The 21,107-nt window shown below is 39.4% G+C and overlaps 1 protein-coding gene across 13 annotated transcripts in view; it reads left to right on the top strand.

The window, feature by feature from the left end:
* The window catches only part of LIMCH1 (LIM and calponin homology domains 1), a 275,637-nt gene that overhangs the window by 111,007 nt on the left and 143,523 nt on the right, over nt 1–21,107 (top strand). For all 13 annotated transcript variants that reach the window (XM_067531174.1, XM_067531168.1, XM_067531170.1 and 10 more), the window contains exon 3: nt 3,600–3,669. In XM_067531174.1, the coding sequence (XP_067387275.1) occupies nt 3,600–3,669 (70 nt within the window). The remainder of the gene's footprint in view (nt 1–3,599; nt 3,670–21,107) is intronic.

Here is a 21,107-nt window from a genome sequence, read left to right as displayed (position 1 = left end):
TCCTCTTCCTGCTGGGACCCATGGGCCTTTCTCCTGTCTGCTTTTTTCTTCCCCATAAAGTCTGCAGTATTCATCCTCCAGGCTGTCTGTTCACGGTCTGATGCAGCACTGGCTTGCAGGAGCTTGCTGATTGTGTCATCCCAAATCCTTTATTTTCTTCTCTTTATCTGACTCAGGTGTTCTGCGGGTATGGAGGGGGAAACCTCCAGGCTGCACTGGCATCAACTACAGATAAAACACAGAGTTACCAGCATAGGTCACGTGGAAAGTGAAAGTTAAGATTCAGAACTCCCTTCCCTTGCTCCTCTGAAGTTTTAAATAAGACGTTTATTGCCAGTTCTGCTTCAGAGTGCTTGTGCAGGATGCCACTTGCAGCACTAGCCATGGAGAACATGGCCTGCTAGGGATGAGGGAAATGAGGAGGCAATTGCTTACTTGCACAAAAGAATGAATATAGGGCAATGGCACTGAATACTGGCACCATTTACCACAAGCAGTGATTGCAGCTGATCTCTCACTCCTGAGGGTAACAATGGCCCAGAGAGTACAGCTGTTGCTGGCATCCAGAAGCCTCCCAGAGCTGCATGCCACTAGCCTTTTTTCTGCAATGGTGCCTGCCAAAGTCATTGCCGATTGGCGTGGGAAAGTGTCTTACCATGGAGGAAGAAATAAAACTGTCATCCCTAGAAACCTTCGGGAGAGGATTGCAGAGCATCTCCATGGAAATTTCATTGAGATCTCTTAAGGAGAATCCAAGGGACATCATTATGTACATAAACTGCTCCACACACGGCCCCCCTGCCTAACTCTACAAAGGAAATGAAAAGCAGATGATATCTCTACTCCTTTGTTGCAAATTCCTGAAAAGTCAATAACTGCGTCCTGCTAAGTCAGGGATGCTATTGCTGTCATGGGGAATACATTTACGCGTTTAACCCAGGTTCCTTCCCTGCATCGGGCACTCCTGTGCTCGACTTCCAGGACTGCCGTGGAGTCTCAAACAGGTCCTGGCTCACACCATAATTGGAGTCTCGGGTGGCATGTTCCCCATCTTTCTTATCCTTGCTATTCATGGCAGGAGCCTGTGACTTGGGCTTCTCTGAGGTATCTGCAGTGCTGTGCTGGGTGATGGTGGGGTCTACGCCAAGTATTGCATACAGCTCTTTGTAAAAGTGACAGGTCTGCAGCTCGCCACTGGATTGACTCTAGGGCTTCCTAGCCTTCTGATATGCCTGCCACAGTTCCTTGGCCTTCATGCGGCATTGCTCTTGGTCCCTGTTCTTCCCCTTCTGCATCCCCTGTGCAATCTGCTCACAGATTTCAGTGTTTCTACAGTTGGTCCATAGCTGTTCTTACACAGCCTCCTCTCCCCACAAGCCCAGGAGAGCCAATATCTCCTGTCTGCTTCAGGCTAGAGCATATCTGGAGCATGTAGCCAGCATGGTCAGCTGGGCAATTGCGCACAACAGTGGAGAGCTGCCAGGCATGCTTTCCAAGATGGACAATCAGGAAAAAGAATTTAAAAAATTCATGGGGTTTCAAAGAGGGAGGGTGGTTTCTGGTGTCTGTGACCCCTGGGCAGCAGAATTCATAGTTGTGATTAGAAGGGTCAGTGTCAGGCATTGCTGGAGGACTGTTAGGGTCATCATAGGTAAAGCGGTGTCTACATTTGTTCTACGTTGACATTTGTACATTGACCATGGCTTAAAGCTGCTTGGGGATGTGGGAGACAAAATTAAGTGTAGACACATGTGCAACTAGGTCGACGCAAGGCAGCTTACGTCGACCTAACTTTGTAGTGTAGAGTAGGCCATAGTAAATATGCAAACCTGCAAGTAAAACATGTCGTAATCTTTGCTTTTGTTTATTTCCACCTGCAGTCACAGCAGGCCATCAAATGGTAGATTCTTGAATGGGGATTCAGTTAACTTAGAGCAGTGGTTTCCAAAATGGGGTCCCCGCTGAACGGCCTTTTGGCATTTGTTGCATGGAGGACAAAATGGCATCCTCCAGATAGCATGACCTCTCATGCACCATGTGTGTGAGATCACACTAGTGGCGGTATTCCGGTAGTACCAGAAATGAAAGGGATCTGGGACATTCGGTAAGATGCCAAAGGCACCTGGGGTGGGGTGAGTTTGGGAACCCCTCATTTAGAGTGCTCTGTCTGATTGGAAATAAGATGACCCCCTCACACCCTACAAACTAATGTTATCATTTAGGAGTTTAAAAATATTTAGAACAACTGACAGCCCTCAACATTGCCTTTTCCCCACATAAGGTATGGAAAGATATTGAAAATGAAGTAAATTTTCTCAACTGATTTTTTTTCTCTGTAATGGATTGGTTAAATTCTTGACCCCATGGGAATAGGTTTTTGTCTCTTAAAACATTGGAGTTTATTTTAAGAGATTCTGTGATTATAGTTTGGCAATTGTTGGCTGTTTAAAAACTTTGGATATATTCTAACAATGAGCCACGTCACTATCTTTGTGGCGAAAGTACAGTTTACCTTTGAGCACTTCAGGCTGATTGTCCTCATTGGAGGTGAAGAAATGGAATGAGTGAGGGATCTCAAAGAACATATTAGACATAGTGGGAGTACTACATAGTCTGTATTACTGGGTGGGTAGAGCAGAGAAGAAAAGGAGAAGTAATCCCCATTACTTGACAACATGGCTTCCCCAGGAGCTGAATTGGGACTTTTACCTGTGTCCCCCTCTGGCTCCCTCTGAAGGGGTATGTGTTTTAGGTGGTGCTGTGGATTTGCATGCAAGATAATGCTGATAGTCAATGTTATCTCTTTTGTGTAGTCCATTTCTTGAGGGATGATGTGAAAAGATTGACTACTCCTGGCTGCAGGCCTGCTGCTTTTCCCCAGGCTTCTGCTTCCTACCCACCTCCTCCTACATCCACAGAGCTACACAGAGCTTTAAAGTGCCACAGAACTCTCATTGTTTTTGATGTATACAGACTAACACGGCTATCCCTCTAGAACTACAAATGTAATGTCTGGTTTAAATTTCACGAAGAAGAGATGTGAAGTTGTTTTTCATGCATCTCCCCTCGTTTGGTGATGAATGGGTAACAGCAATGTTGTAAACACTGAGCATTTTATTTTATTTGCATTCTAGTTTTTGAGGGGAAAGATTGCAACCTGTGTGTGAGAACTTCACGGTCACAATTCAACCTCAAATGCACATGCAAAAAATGTGGGCCTTCTTGTTGGCTGTGTGGAGGGGCATATCCTTTTCCCTCTAACCCCTACAATAGAGATGCTCCCATTTTATCCTCTCCATCCCACTCTTTTATCAGTACCTTGACTCTTCCTCCCTCCCTCAGTCTTCCACTGTGCTGTATCTGGCCCTCCAAATGCAGAGCGTGGTGACCTGATTTGGATCAAAGTTTATCAAGGGCTTATATACACTGACTTGACCTAGAGTTATAACTTCGGGAAATTTTATTTAGTACTCTGTTAATGATTTTATAGGTTTCTTCTTTTCAGGGATGTGATTTGGTTACTTACATGCTAGGCAAAAGGGTTTTTTGATTCATATTGTGAGACTCATCTCTCATATGAAATATTTTTCTCATGACAGGTTGCTGAATGCAATAAAGCCTGGACTGGTAAAAAAGATCAATAGACTGTCAACCCCTATTGCAGGCTTGGTGAGTATCTTAAACAGAAATAAATCTTTCAATGTTCCGCTTGACATCCTAGTTTCATGGCAGTGATTCTTTTAATCTTGTAATATATTCTAAGGTAATATGAACTCTTTTATCCTGCTAAACCCAGACAGTCCCACTGAAATCTGAAATACCAGTGCAGGAATTTCAATCTTAACTTCTTCCATGGTGGCAAGAGAATTCGACTCCTACTGGTATCTCGCTTCTGGGGGTAGGGAAATGTGGTAATTCTGACATACGTATTTTGGAGTTCTTTTGCCAGTTTTAGAAAGAGTTGGAATGAGACTCTTGGCTGCCACTTCTTTTTTTTTTTTTTTTTTTTTTTAATTAATACTTGATGCACCAAAACTGTTTAAACATTCAAGAATGAAAATATGATTGTCCTGGATACCTCATTTAATGCATAGTGACTTTGTAACATAGTTCTGATTTAAAAAACCGACCTGGGGTTTAGGGAGAAGTGAAGGCAGCTGTAAAAAATATAATAAATGGAAAAAAGAGGAAATTGATAGTAATGAACATAAATCAGAAGTTAGGAATTGTTGAAAATTGATAAGGGAAGCCAAGGAACACAAGGAGAAATCAATGACCGGCAGAGTTAAAGACAATAAGGAGGAGTTTTTTAAATATATTAGGAACAAAAACAATTCTGGCAATGGTATTGGTCCATTACTAGAGAGAAATGATAGAATTATCAATAATAATGCAAAAAGGCAGAAACGTTAAATATTTCAGTTCTGCATCTGTGGAAAAAAGAATGATATAGTCTCATCATATGAGCATCTCTGGAGGATGTTAAACAGAAGCTACTAAAGTTAGATTTTTTTTTTAAATAGCAGGTCTAGATAACTTGCATCCAAGAATTTTAAAAGAGCTGGCTGATGAGCTCGTATTAATGTTGATTTTCAATATGTTTTGGAGCACCATGGAAGTTCCAGAAGACTGGAAGAAAGTTAATGTTGTGTCCCTTTTTAAAAGGGGTAAATGGGAGGACCCAGGTAATTACAAGCCTGTCAACCTGGGCAAGATAGTGAAGGGCTGATGTGGGTCTCAGTTAATAAAGAATTAAGGGAGAGTAATGTAATTACTGCAAATCAATATGGATTTATGGGAAATAGATCCTGTCAAACTAACTTGATGTCATTTTTTAAAAATGAGATTACAAATTTGGATGATAAAGATAATAGTGTTGATGTAATATACTTAGACCTCTGTAAGACATTTCACTTGATACTGCATGACATTTTGATTAAAAAACTAGAATGATATAAAATTAACATGCCAAAGATTACAAGGTTTAACAAGGGGCTAACTGATAGGTCTCAAAATGTAACTGTAAATGGAATCATCATTGAGTGGGTCTGTTTCTAGTGAGATCCCTCAGGGTTTGGTTCTTGGCCCTGCACAATGTTACAATTTATCAGTGACCTGTCAGAAAACATAAAATCATCACTTACAAAGTTTGCAAATAACACAAAAATTAGGGGAGTGGTAAATTCGAAAATTGATGGGTCACTGATTCAGAGCTTGGTAAATTTGGTGCAAGCAAGCAAAAAATATGCCTTTTAATATGGCTAAATGTAAGTGTATACATCTAAGAATAAACAGTGGTGCTGCTGCTTGCAATACTGTGTCCAGTTCTGGTGCCCACAATTCAGGAAAGATGTTGATAAATTTGGAGAGGGTTCAGAGATAAGCCATAAGAATGATTAAAAGATTAGAAAACATGCCTTATAGTAATAGACTCAAGGAGCTCAATCTGTTTGGTTTAACAAAGGGAAGGCTAAGGGGCGACTTTATTGCTGTTTTTAAATACCTACATGAAGAACAAGTATTTTAATAATGGGCTCTTATGGAGAAAGGATAACACTATCTAGTCTCTGGAAGTTGAAGCTAGACAAATCCATGCTGGAAATTAGGTGTAAATTTTTAACAGTGAGGATAATTAACAGTTTACTAAGGGTCATGGTGGATTCTCCATTACTGACAATTTTTATATCAGGATTGGATTTTTTTAAAAAGATATGCTCTAGGAATTATTTTGGAGAAGTTCTATGCCCTGTGTTATACAGCAGATCAAACTAGATGATCACAGTGGTTTCTTCTGATCTTAGAATCTATGAACTTGCCTTTCAAAAGAAGAAAATGGCTTTTGGGGGTGGGGTTGAGGGGGTCAATTTGTATGTCACATTTCTAATTTGCTGTTACCTCAAAATGCTAAAAACCGCATTTACGTTCACAGCAGAATGATTTTAAATTGACTTTAAAGGTAAAGTAAAATTTATCTGTGGGTGTGATCGCTTTAGACTTATGATATGCTCATGTGAGTTACGATGCGTATTCTGTCACTAATTGCATTGTAGATTTAGATGTGTAAATCCTAGCAGTAATGGCGGTTACATATATACTTTATACACTAAACCCCCGTTGATGGTTAAGGCAATGTACCAGTGTATAATTTTCATGTTAAAACATTGCTATCATATTTAAAAACAAAAATGTGACTTAACATTTGTGTGTGAGTGTGTGCGTACATTAATTACAAAGTAATTTATTTTCTGGTCTTAGATTAAAGAAAAAAGGAGGATATTTGCTGCCTATAAGGTGTCCAGTTGACTAAGTTTTTGTACTGTTGGTGAATACCATAACTTGGTAGGCCGTGGAGACCTGCTCCTTGAGCCTCTAACTAACTGGTATAGAAGTTTACACACCATCCACAGTTTTAGGATTTCACTGTGGTATCTGAAGTCAACAGGTGATCATGATTCTTCTATGAGGGTCCCTCGTGTCACTCACTTACCTCTAAAATTCATCTTGTTTTATGCCTTTCCACTTTTTTATAAGCACATTTTTTAACTTAAAAAATTCTTGTAGAAATACTTTTCTTGGGCCTTGACTAAACTGTAGCCTCCTTTTTCTCTCACTTTTAATTATTGTGTTTTAAGAGGATGGGTATTGTATTACGTTGGAATTTTTCCACATATTTACTCATTTAATGTCCCAGGTAACTTGGTGGTAGAGGGAGGGACAATGTAAATAGTATTGTTGTGCACTGCTGAGTCGAACATATGCCTTTTTAAATTTAAAAATTTCATCTGGTTTTAAGCTGTTATTCAGATAGTGAGTTGCTTTTCACTTTGTTTGAAGGTAATATTTTTATTTCTATACATCTATTTGCCTTTTGTTGTTGCTTTTTTCTAAATACTTCAACAGTAAAATACTAGTTTAGGGAACCCTCCATCTCCCTGCCAAAGCCTCAGAATTTAACAGTGAAATACATCTGTCTACTGTGATATGAATGAGCTGTTTAAAACAAAAACCTCATAAGTGTCTCCTTGCCTTTTGACTTGTTACCCCATCCTGCTCCAACTGTCCTTTGTAAGCACCATGGTATACCATGGAGTAACATAAATGCTGTGCACTGGTCCAAGGCACCCATTGACTTCCATGGGAAGCGGATCAGGTCTGTAGTCGGTTGTCAGCACTTTAAAAATATTAGTTTGAATGAGTAGACACCATAAGTATGTTTATAAAAGGTAGAGGATATCTTTCTCTCTTTCTATTCTATTCTACCATGTTATGTGCCTGGAGAAATCTGGAATACTAACGCTATAGTCCAGAAACAGCTGTACTGTTTAGCTAGCTGACTGATGCACCTGAGGGACATTCCTTCCTATATCATAAGATCTAGTTTATTATATAAGCTGCAGTTGGCTTGACATAGTATATAGTCACTAGGAGAATGAACTGGAAAGAAGTATGTATGACTCACCCCAGTGCACCCACTCTAGGGATAGAAATGGCCTCTAGAAAGTCAATATTTTTTCCACATATTTTATTTTGAACTCAAGAGACTGGTTCCACCTAAAATTGTAGTTCTGGTTTATAAGAATTTAATAAAAAAATAGGGCAAGTTTTTACAACATTTTAACATGGATCCAATTACAATACTCTGCGCATGATTGCACACTTCCAGAGCATCAGTGCTCAAACACTTCAGTTGCTTTTCAAGTCTGATAAATCTCGATTATCTGCTCTTTCTGTTGCACACACAATAGCTGACACAATGAGTATTTGGTACAGTCATGGAGGAAAACAGATCCAATTTTTTATGCTTTTTCAGAGTTGGAGATAAAGCTTCAGTATAACTGCCATGCTGAATACTTGGGAGTATTTATTTCCTGCTTAGCTTCTAGATCCAAAAGCAAATGGTCTAATTCATTTCATGAGCGTACAGTGCGTAGCTCTACAAACAGCTTGGTTCAATAAACTTCAAGTCTCAAGGCACTACTAATATATATTTTTGGTGGGGCTCTGCTAGGGTCAGAAAGTGAAGAGTACACTATATCCAAAAGAACTCATTGGTATTATTCTTTCAACGCATTTTGGTCGGAAGTATTAAACATATCCTGGTTGGTTCCATGGACTCCTAGTTGCTGCAGCTGTTGCACATTTACTTGTATTTAGCCTTTTAGTGCCTTCTCAGAAGATAAAAATTAGTAGTGGAAAATAGTATGCGTCTGTATTCTCTTTTGTCTATCGACTGAACTGTCCTGGCCTTAGGGACTGGTAAAAGATGGCTAGATGTCAAGCTACAATGAAACTTCAGCTGTTATTATTGGCTTCCACACATGACTTAATAAGGAATGATTCATGGTTTGTTCACAAATACTGAGCACGCTAGGAGAACGTTCATGCTGATAACCATTATTTTGTATTGTGACAACAGCTAAGGACCCAGGGCCCCATTATACTAGGCACTGTACAAACAAGTAATCCAAAGACAAAACAATCCCTGCCCAGCCAGAGAGCTCACAGTATATGATTTTGACAATCATCATGGGTGAATATGCTCAAAATACAGCGTAATTTTGATTTGCTTCAAAAATCAGGGTGGCTGCTGCTTCTGTTAACAGCAGCCCATAACTTGTGCTTTGCTAAACCAAATGGAACTTGGACATCAAAATGTTGGCTTGCTTCTAAGATTAGGACCTACAATGTTTGAGTGCGTACTAAATTTTATAAGCATATGCAGGAATGAGAATTATTTGATTTGTTAATATGAAAATATAACTTCCCTTGCAAAACATAAAATGTATAGAATACCCCAATAATATGTTATGTCAATAACAGTGATGGAGTGCTTCATTTAAAAGATCTTTCTTCTGAAAATGTGGATCTTCTAGCTAGGAGTTGATATTTGACTTTCAGTTAACATTGTCAGCCTTCCATAAACTCCATCTTTGTGTTTAACTGTGGACATCTGGAAAAGTATTTTGTCTGCTTCACTAAATAGAAGCCCAGCTAAAGTTATGAAACTTTTATAGTGAAAAGAGCAGTGGTTTAGAGTAAATTTAGTAATCTCATGAAACCAGCAATTTTTCATTGAGTTCAAGTTGCTGTTAATTTCATCCATTTGGTGCAATATGTAAGTGGTCTCCATTTTTAAAAGTTGGCTTGTACCAATAATTATTTCAACCACTGCATAATGCCACATATATTTCTTACCTCATTATTTCCATAAATTTAGATTATTTTGACACTACTGTGGATAAATGCTGACTTTTCATTGTTAATCACTCTATATTCATTCTGGAAAAAGTTTTTGCATCCAGATTTTCCTCCTTGTTCCTGAAAAATGTCACTTTGTGAGAAAGAAAAAAAGTTTCTGCCTTATCTTTAGTTTGACAGGGTTTAGCAGAGTATATAGCATTACTTCAGTTCCTTGCACTATCCCCGCAGGAATTTAGACATTTACTTCAGAGTCTTTGTGAAAGAGTCAAATATAATAGTAGGAAATAGCCAAGACAAAGTTGAGGGGCTGAACTTTAGCTCATATCTTGGCTCATGTTTAAACACTAATGAAGAAACGCCTGTATGCTGCAATATCTAATTTTCCACGTATTTATTGTTCGCAGCTCTGCAATATTTGTGAAGGTTAGCAATAGTAAAACATCTCTCCGAAAGCCACCTGAGTGCCTAGTTAACACACTGAAGGGAGAAGAATCATAACATACTGTGTTAAAAAGACCAGTTCCCTTTAAAACAGGCTTTTTAGTAGATTATTTTCTTAGGAAGTTTGTCTTGGCAATGTAATCTTCAAGAACTTGCTAGAAACCTTAAGAGTCATAGCTGCTTGTCTGCTGGTATCTGGTCTTTGCTTTAAACACTGAACTGTTGCATAAATTACTGTATATTTTGTTTATATATTGTCTCAAAGATATTTCAGAACCATATTTGCTTTTAATAATTTTTTCTTGCAAATTAAGTCCAATAGGTAAATTAAATCATTTATTTCCAGGTAGATGACAGTCACAGGATAAATATGGTGCAGTATTATCTTTCATAAGGTACATAATAAAGAATAAAATTATATGGCAGGTCAGTGCATGGTGTACATTGTTTTTGTGAACAATCAGGGCATTTAGGGAAAGGGGAAAGATGAAGTGATATGAAACAATTATATTTGTTACGTTTTTATCACTCACTGCTTAACAAAGTTACCCTCTCCTTGTTTTTTTCCCTTCACCACTTGTTTATTCTTTTATGTAACATTCACTGTCTTGTAGTTGCAACATATTTCTCTCTAGTAGTATCTAAACTCATAATACAGGATAACTTTTCCATTTCTCTATTCCACACATGCTTTAATTGTTGATGACATTGTCTCTGAACAAACCCGTCTCCCAGCACAGCTATATCTGAATAGAAATCTCACTACTCAAGTTGAGTCACTGTTTTAGGCCTCGTCTACACTTACCTTAAAATTCAATGGCAGTCGATGGGAGTTATGCAAAGTACGCAGAGTAGCTTGCGTAACTCCCATCCACTTCTTAACTTCCATTGTGCGCGGCATCTTCACTGCACTGTGCCACTTGAGATGGTGGTTTTAGCAAGTTAACTTCCGGATTGATTGAGTGGGTCTTCACTGACCGCTCAACCAATTGAATAGATCGATCTGATGGCGGCGAATTTGCAAAAATTTAACAGGGACCTTGGCAACAGAGAACTCAGAGAAATCCAAGGAAATAGCATTTATGGGAGAAATGTAAAACAGTAAAACTAAAATTTTAAATTGAAATTCAGCTGTTTTTCGACTGGACTGATAGGTTTATTACTCTCAAGTAACCTTGTGAGCTTTCTCCATAAACCCATCTCTCTCCTCAACCCTGAAAAGAAGAAACAGGCCAAATACAACACTGGCAAAAATGTCTGTACCAACGTCTGCATCTCTGTGGAAATATTTCATTGGAAGAGCTGTACGTGCTTGCTGCACAGAAGGATTTGGCTCAAACTCACACACTTTAATGTTTGAAGTTAATCATCACACTGACAGTAGTATCTGTACTGGAGACCTAACCTACCACATTGGTTTACATCGTATTATTCAGCCATCAAAGTTTAACCTTAAATTGACCTGATATTTGCAGAGTAAAGGGACACATGTATCAGAATAATAGCTGGCGTGGTATACAATCAGAAAAGAGAGGAAGAGGGGGGTGAAAAACCCCTCCAATTAATTCAATAGTAATTTTGTTGTTGGTGTGTAGATCTGAATTAAGCCTTGACCGTATTTTAAATATAGTAATCAGATAATACGAGGAAGATATGCTGCATATTACTTAAATAAAACAAACAAATGAAAAAACCCTAAGTTTACCAGAAAAATGATTTCACCTTGAATATAAATATTTAATATAAAATTAAGAGCTTAGGAAATATATGGTTGTGGCTTGCTGGTATATCCTTTGTTTTGTTTTTTGAGTAATATGAAGAGAACAGGTAGCTTTGCAGAACCTGTTAATAAAAAGACAGACATTTTTAGTATTGGGAACAGCAGAATGTGCTGACATGCTATTCATTTTACAGTTTAATTAGACTGACACAACTCCACTTCTTTGTGGACCAAATTTACCCCTGTGACAGAGATTTATTCCTTCAAGGTGTATGTTGATAGAAGATAAATGAACTCACTTAGATTTGTCCCTTACTTGGTATTTTTTTCTGTATAACATTATCTGAAATTGATGCTTCTTATAATTTTTCTCAGTTCTTCTGGTGTATACAATATCCTTGATTTTGTTCTTATTCTTGAAAGTGTTAATTGCTAGGATGCATGCCCCACCATGATAGGGTGTGCCGGGCAGCTTTTCATAATGATTGGAGAAAGTAGCCCCTCCTCTTTCTCCCAAAAAATTACATGCAAAGGTGCAGGGATAGGCTTGTCACTTTAAATTTCTTGTATTCAACTTGAACTTGAGCAAGAGAGGGTTGTTCAGAATTCAATTAATTTTAATTGGAAGTATTCCAAATAGATGCAATCTTCAACAGTAGCTGTTGCTTAAGTGGAGTAGGGACTCTATTTGATATGTTATTTGGGTGAATTTTCTTGCTTATTTTCTTCTTTGGTCACCTGGGGTTTCATACCAACATTCCAGGTTGGAAGGAAGCCATATGATCCTGCTGGATCCATACACTATAAAGGAGATCAAATTCTGCCTTCACATGTGTGCTGTTATTAACATAGTCTTCAGTAGGAACTGGGGGGGGTGCCTAACTGAGGGCAAATTTGGCTCCATGTTGGTTACTGCTCCATAACATATTAATGTGGATGGATTTAGAGAGATGAGGTGAAAACTTATGGCCTGGAATTGACTGGAAAGTGATGTAATTGTTTCATTAAGTGGTGGGTGTAGAGTGACTAGGCAATGAGCAGATATAAACGGAGTATAAAACTGAGATTGCCCATGCAATCTCTAGGGTGCAGATTGTCAGTGGACAATGACCCTACTCTTGTGTTTGAGCAGTTTAATACAAAGTCTGTTTCCTGTGATAAGAGCCATATGATAAGTTGCATTTATCATGTGCCTTTGACCATCCTATCTACACTACACCCACTAATTCATCTCCTCTGAACCTCTTCTAACGTTTCAAATTCTGGGGCAGCATCAGATGCCTGGCTTTAAAATATCTCTCTCTTTTTAAATATGAAATTCTTTCCAAAATTACACAAATAAATCGGATAGGAAATAATCAGTTCTGCACCAGTGATGGTTTTGCAGTCCAATATCTGATGACCCATAAGGACAAAAATTAAGTTTTGTATATTATTGAAGTTGAAACCTCCCCAAGTGGTGTAATGTACTTCCTTCTACCCATGGAAGGTCATGAGTTATTTTAAGGGTACTAAGAGCACAGCCTTTAATTAAGGTTGTCTTACACTTCCCATTATAAGACTGTGTTTGCAATTCCTTATAACTTTGCTAACCTTTAACCATTTGGACTGTTATTTACTGTGCCAGGTGTCTGCCTGAGGCTGAGGGTGGATTTTTTTTCCATCAGCGTGTCAGCAAAAATGTATTAATTGTTCTGAGAGAATGAGATTAGGGAAACTACATTGTTTGCCAATATTGAAAATAAATCTTTCAACTTTTTGTTGTTGAGAGGCTTTAGTAGTGCCTCCATGATTTATTTTTAGAAAGGGTGACCTGTGTGTCAGGGATTTGCCTGTTGCTGTCTCCATGGAAAACCACCCAATTTTAATCAAGTTCTTAAAAATAAACAACAACAAAAAACAAAGCCAAGCATCAGTTTGCATGTGCTCAGTAGAACCTTCCTAGAGTTCTGCTATAACATTTTCCCAAAGATTCTATCAGTGCAACCCCTGGGCTGTAAGAGCTGAACAGGACTTTCTCTGCAGTTGCTGATCCTGTGTGAATGCACTGATTTATATTAGGTACTTCTGTTCCCAGTTATCATAGTATCTCAGAACCTCACAGTCTTCAGTGTGTGCCCCACATTACTCCTGTGAGGTACCGAAGTATTATTATCCCCATTTCACAGACGAAGAACTTAGCAGAGAGAGGCTAAGTGAGTTGCCCAAGGTTGTATAGCAAGTCTGTGGCAGAGCAGGAATTGAACCTGGGTCTCTGAGTCCTAGGCTAGGTCCTTAACCACTGGACTGGTCTTTAGTCTCTAACAATCTTTTGTTATATAATTGCATACTATCTTTTCCTTGTGACCCCGTTTCATACATTGTACAGGATGAACCAGGTATGGGATTGAATCAAGATTGTATAGTGAAAGAGGCTGTTGTTTGTGGGACCATTTGCTGCAGAAGTTGGAAGGTGTGTAGTGAATGAGGGAAGGGATTACAAGAAAAGAAAGGATGGTCTCATGGTTAAGGCACATGCTGCCCTGGATAATTGAATTCTATCCCTGCCACTGCCACAGACCTGTGTGATGCGGGAAAAATTTGTTAAACTAAATTTTGCACAGGTAGACATGGAATAGATGGTCCTCATTTTCTGGGTGCCTGATTTGAGTCCCTGAGGTCTGATTTGCAAGTTTTGAGCATTAACAGCTGCAACTGACATCGCTGGGAGCTGTGCTTTGAAAATATGAAGTTCTGTATAATGCTAACTACCCGAAAATAAAAAATGTAAATGTTGGCATCCAAGATTAGTGGACGCTTTTGATGTTTAATCTCTGTGTCTCAGCTCTGCTTCTTTAAAATGGGGATGGTACCACTCTCTCTCAAATTGCAGGGGTGTTGTGAGAATAAATTAATTAATATATGTGAAGCACTCAGATACTAGGATGATGAGCAACATAGGAAAAACCTATGAGGAAATTTAATAACTCCATCTTCACAACAGAGTCTGAAGCATGTACAGTAAATAAGGCCTAGAGCCACATGTTGACAATGTTGAGAAATCAAAATGTTGACTAGCTGCTTATTAAGTGAGCCCCAGCCATCCTCTGCCCTGAATGAGGCAGTTGTTCTGTGGAAAATATATTATGGAACCCTGTAATTAAATACTGTATCAATGCATGTGCACAAGGGGGCTAAATTAAGGTCACACACAATTCTGGCATTTCCTAACTTGTGTGTGTGCTTGATTTTGTAACCTTAGCATTCTTTTAACATAGCTTTTTGTGTAATACTGTGCATAAAACTGCATGTATGACATTTTCTCATTTCTCCTTCCAACTTTCCCTCATTTTTAAGCAAGGCCTCAAATACTGCAGATGCAGAAGTGAGGGTGCAGTTTTACCAGTAACTGCACCCATTCAGACCGCTAACGATCTGATTTGTAGGTGCAATTGGATAGTATCTAAATGGGTACAACAGTAGACATAAATTGCACCTTCAATTTGCAAAGTCACTTTGAAAATACAGGGTATAGATTCCCAGTAGATGGATATTACATGTTTTTGTTGATAACCAAGGATTTCCTGTTGGCAGAACCTGAACAAAATGTTTCTACCTGGGTCATGGATCAGGGTAGCTACACCTTTGAGCTCCAGTCTCACTGAGGACAGGCACCTTCACCTTCCCTAGGGTGGAGTCCCATGATTCTCCCTCTCTAGACGGGGTCCCAAGCTACAGTACCTTGCGTACCTTCTGTGATTGCTCAGCAGGTCTGACTGGGTTTGGCATCTGCAAGTCTCTGTCTTTGGGAGGTACGCCCAAAAAGCCTTTTCAAAACAAAGTATTATTTAATCAAAATAGGAACAAAGCATAACAAAAGTAAAGGGTTTTAACACAAAATGTCTAAATGCACATCTCCCATTGTTGTATGCAGTGGTGTTGTAGCCATCTGAGTTCTAGGATATTAGAGAGACAAGGTGAGGTAATATCTTTTATGTTGACCAACTTCTGTTGGTGAGAGAGACAAGATTTCAAACCACAGAGAGCTCTTCTGCTCTGGGAGAAGAGTAGGAGGTTGGTCAACATAAAAGATATTACCTCACCCACCCTGTCTCACCTACAGGTTTAGGTACACAGAGCTTATCCCAGACATCCTACCCTCTTGGGACTGAGGATTCGGTCTGCTCCCCAGCAGTTTCTGCCTCTCTCTCTCTCCCCTGGTCTTCCAGGGTTGCTGTTTTATTTACCCTAAAATTCTTTGTTCCAGATTTTCCCACCTGGATCCCCCACTCCTGTAGCTGCTAGCCAGACTATTCAGCTCAGTTGGGTTGGAGGTAAAACTTCAAAATACAAGACCCTCCCCCCCCTGTCCCACCTTGACCTTTAAGCATCAGTACATGGGGCGATCTGAAGCTATTGTGTGCTTTGCTGTGTAGGTGTCATTTAGCTTCTGTTGGAATTAACTCCTTGCAATCATCCACCAGACCCACTGGACACCGAACAGTACAGGAGAGATCTCCACCATTCGGGAGGCAGGAGCACCCAGCTGGTGCCTCTCTTGCCCCCGACCCTCATGTGGCTTTGGGGAACAATTGCAGAAAGGAGCCAGCAGACACTCCAGCTGGTAAGGGCAGAAGCAGCCAAAGCAGTGACATTCAGATAACTTCCTACAGCTTTGACAGGATGACTTTTGCCCAGTGCTGATTGGCGGTTTGCTCCAGTTCTTCTGCTCCCTCTTCCCCTCCCTTGCAGTCTCTTCCCCTGAGCTTCACACCTTTCCCGCCCCTCTTACCTCTTCTTCCCTCCCTTACCCCCCATTCCTTTTTTGCCCATTCAGCTTATCCTCTCCTAAAGAATTGTGGAACTAACATGACATTTGCCCCTATCACACTGTTCACTCTACTTGTGTGTCCTACTCTTTTCCCCCACTTTGTGTCTGTCTTGCAGGGACCATTCTTCTACGCTGTTACTACAGCAACTAGAATAATGGAGCCCCATTCTTGGGTGGCCCTTAGCCACTACTGTAATAAAAACAATTAATATAGCAAACACTATTAATCAGGTAAACAGAACATATAATAATAAAAATCCCAGGAATTCACACATCCTTCACAATCTCTTCGCGAAACTCCAGCTGAGACAGCAGTCTAAAACGCATGAAATTAAAGCCATGGTTGAAGCAGCTATGTTGATATGAGATACTTTATTAATATGCTTCTTTAGAGTAATGTTATAAACATTTTGTACCCAAAAAAAAGAATTAGGAGATCCCCCCCCCAGCGTGTAACTCTTTCTTGTATGCATTTTTTTTCTGAGTTAGCTTTAATTAACTTTTATATTGTCAAAGTTATAACCCAATCTCAAAGAGAAGAATGTTGTTGCCATTTCCTGGAAAATGATGATTGATAAAATTGAGTGCATCGGTTTTGTACACTCAAAGCAGCCTCACAGAGTGCTCTTTATAAAACCTTTCAAAGACGTGTTTTTGTTTGCTTTTTAATAGAAGGGGTTTAATAACATGAAGGACTCTAATAGCAATACTTGAAAATGAAAAACATTGAGAATGAAAACCTACTATAAGTTACGCAACTGCAATGTGAATTTGCCCTTATCATGCCATTGACCTTTACTATTAACAAGGAGGTACCACCTTCTTTGTTGAGGAGAGCAATTGGCTTCCCATGCCCTCTGTCTTCACCTGCTCAAAGCATAGGCTGCCTATTTGTAATAGTTTTATATTATCCATTTGTGGCTGATTTCAGAGCCCAAACAAGTTCAGTCCTAATGGGTTCACATAAAGTGGGTTTCTTGACCATTACAAAGTGAGTGCCAGCTCTTTAAAAGCATGTATTTCCCGAAAGAAACTTTTAGTATGTCAGTTTAACAAAGAAATTATCTTTCATTCTGTTGCTTAGGTCTGTGTAAAATGAAGTACCAAAAAAAAAAAGGTTATCTAGCAGTCGTCTTAGAAACAAAAAGCATCTTGGGTCAGAATGACTTTGAACTTTTAAGGACAAATTTTACTTTTGAAGCTCATAATTTCTCTTAATGGCCAGGCAGATCCCTGAAGTAGTTTCTTTGAGCAAATACCCCAGAAAAAGATGTTGTTTTTTAGGATTTTGAAAGGCACTCAAAAATGTTTTGGGGAAGGACTGTATTTAGAAGGTCTACTATAAATGTGTCCCCTGCCTAATGTGATCTACCCTGAAGTACTGTACTCTTAATTACTCTTATAGCCAAGCTTTTTGCACACAACACAGAGTTTGTGACTTGTATTGCAAAACATTGTGTGCAAGTGACAGTTGATAAAGAACAAATAGGACAATAACTTGATGTATACTGATGATGTATGAAATATATGTGGACATGCATGCACATTATTCTCTGCAGACCAGAGGAAGACCACAGGACCATCTTATCTGTCTACAGCATCTTTCTCCTCCAAAGCATACTCAGACTGGAGGTAATAGTTTCTAAAGTGCCTAAATCCCATTTTCAAAAGCACTGAAATCTTTGGTACCTGAAAGCCAATGATGTAGGCACTCTTGAAAATTCTTCCTTGACACTAGATTTTAAGGACTATGCTTTTAAACTTTATATATAGTGATACTCCCACCCCCTAATTATGAGAAGCGTCTCTCACACAAGGTTGGATGCCAGGAGACTGTGCTATAAATACTGCCCTCCATCTTCAGTTTTCTTTCTTCACACCACACATCCCTTGCCTGGCCAAAGTTGGTACATGTTTGGCTCAGAGTCAGAAGGAGACTAACTTTAGTGTAAAGGGAACAGTCCAGATCAGACAGGGAAAAAGTATGATGTGCTTATGCCTGATTCTACAGTGATCTTTTTCCAGACACAACTCATGTTCCTTCCAGGTTCTTCAGAGACTGCTTGGCTTTCCAGCAGCTCTTGCTTAAGGGCTGTTAACTTGCCAGTTCCAGTTTTCAATCTGAATCATGCTAGGCCTATCCAAAACTCAGAATTAAGTCTATGAAACAGGAAACATGGAAGCTCCTTTTTCCTTTTGTTAGCAGCAATTTTGTGGTGTGGGTACCCAATCTCATCTTATTACAGCTGTTAGGGAAACTCTGCTTAATAGTGGTATGTTGCAAAGGCGTATCTTATGCCTCACAACGCAGCTAATTGACAGTCAGTAAGTAGGTTCCAGGAAACCAGTGTGGGAGCACTACTCCCCCATGACACCCAACCACATTCTGTGTAATAGCATAGCTGTGTAATGAACTGAATCTCGTGGTGTGGAGTGTCTGTCCTCAGACTTTAAGCTGATACTGGTTTGTTTATTCCTTGCCCTTCTTATAGTCATTGTTGTCAGAACAGTCCATTTTGTTGATACTGGATACTTTGTGATCAATGTGGATACCAGTGAGACATGGTACGCCCGATTTGCAGATCAATAAGGTTTAATGTACAAGGTTTTCTATAGATATAGTAGTTAAATACAAGGCCTAAAATTAACTACAATATATCATACTCACTAAACCTGGAGAGCTAAGCAGTCACTCAGAAGGCTGTATACAGGAACGGCTTTTTTAGAGTCCCAACCAGGGAGTCAGTGGATCCTCTGATCTGACCGGCAGCACCTCCCACGGAGTCAGGTGTTAATGGAGCACACCCCTTTGTCTAAATAATGACTTCTTATATCCTTCCATAAACAGCCTTCACCTAATTATCTCTCTACTCATTATCATATATGCTAATTACCTACATTAGGTTTTCACCCTTAACTACATTCCAGTCTCACCATGATAATTGGGGTCATCAAAACAACATCTGGTGATCAGAGGGATGGTGTAAAAGTATGCCCCTTGGCAATGAAACAGTGTACCCCCAGATGTTCAAGGATAACTTGTTGTTCCCATCACTGTTATCTATGTGCAGCTGCAAGCATACAGTATCTGTATTTTGTCTCATTATGTGCTGTGGTATGCAGAAACTGAGACATCTATAAGGTTACTCAGTAGTCCTATTCATCTCTGCCAACTGGAAGATGTCATGCTACAGGGGTCAGAATAGCCAAGCAAGCAACTGAAGCTATGCTAGGCCTGTAGGACAGTGGTCAAGCAACTCAAATTGTACTGAGCTTCCAACACGTTGCTTGTGATTAACATTCAGCTTTATAACCAGTGGGTTGCACTGGAGTTCGTTTTAAAAGTATTTTAATGTTTCTAATCTGCTCTACTGAAGAAAGCTACTTCACCTTGATTGGTTTTCTGAACAGTTTTTGGGAGAGTAGAATGGATGCCTCCTCCCCTAGCGTTACAGTTGTAATTGGCAACTGTGTACAGGACCTTTTGTAGGCTTTCATTCTAGCTGTATGTTCTGGACTGCCAGCAGGTCTGGCTTAGCCATCATTTCCTCAACTTCACATTGGTGTTCAGACGTTCACACCCAGCTTCTTGGTGGAGTCTTCCTGTGTGTTGTAAACCAGGCCACCTAGCTGCCAGATGCTAGGATTAATGGCAGTTGTGCTTAGAGTTGTTGCTGTTAGTGAAGTCCTTGTGGTAGCATTCATAGTTGATCTGTTGTCATTTGGACGTATACTTGTTGTGAAGGCAGGACCAGTCTTTGGCTGAATGTGGCCCACCTTCAGTGTTGCTTTGTAGACCTATTCAGGTTCACATCTTAGACTGCAGCATGGGCTCCATGGCTAGCAGCACGCCAGTTGAGCTCATCTTACCCCATCTCACTAGATCTTTCAGTCCCACAACCTAGAAGAATATAGATTAGTCCTGCTGGCTCAAACTATCCTTCTCGTGATGCAAGTTTTCAGCCCAAACCCAGTGTGTCTATTGGATAATAAGTGTGATGCTTTCATATTACTTCTGAAGTTGCAAAAATTAGTGACATACAATTGGCATAAGTATACAGTGGGTCCTCTGTTTAAAAGGGGACATTGAATACGTTCAGATATTTGAGGTTTCAGGTAATCCAAGGGAACTTTCACTGTAACTAATGCATGTCAAGAACATGATCCTTGTTTGAATACCAAGGGGTGTAGGATTACTGAGGTGATATTGTAAATATATGGTGAAAATAGTGCTAGACAGCTCTATTTCAATAATAGTCTGAGCTACAAGCTGATAAACTTTCAGTGGCTGGATTAGCAAAACAATTTATATGGTTTTGCCCTGAATGTAGAAGTGGAAAAATTCTTTCTTTTTGTGTAGTACTCGGATGTTTTCCTTCATTAAGTTTCTCCTGTTATCCTTGTAAAGGTCAGATGGTAGCTGCTGCTTAAGCACAACAATCATATGAAAAGCACAGCTTGAAATGTCCTCAGTGTGACACAATGCATCTGACGCTGCTATGGTATTTTAGGTACCTCGTTTAAATAAAATAAGGTTTAAAAAATAAAAACCATGTGCTGATAATATGGCTATTTTTTCTGTGTAAAGCATGCTTTTGAAATAATTCTTGCCTTACATTGGGTATAGAAACTAGGGCCAAGTACAGAAATTCCATAGATTTTTGGCTAAAACCGTTTGTGAAAACCTGTAGATCAGTTGGAATATTTCCAAGAGATTACTAATAGTCTCTGCCTAAAAGGATTTATAAAATTGAAGCAGACTTATGTAAAAATTACATTTGCCTTATTTCACATTAAAATGGCTTTTAAAGACTGACACAGTGGCAAACTTTAGTAATCATACAGTTTAAAGAGTAAATCTGATTGATTTTTAAATACTTTTCTCCTCATCTTTTTATCGAGATTTGTATGAAAACAGAATCTTTCTTCCTTGGA

This window comes from Emydura macquarii, unplaced genomic scaffold, assembly GCF_026122565.2.
Source record: "Emydura macquarii macquarii isolate MOO-44397 ecotype Brisbane River unplaced genomic scaffold, CSIRO-AGI_Emac_v2 contig_3128, whole genome shotgun sequence".
Taxonomy (NCBI): domain Eukaryota; kingdom Metazoa; phylum Chordata; order Testudines; family Chelidae; genus Emydura; species Emydura macquarii.
This window is presented reverse-complemented; position numbering and strand designations above follow the sequence as displayed.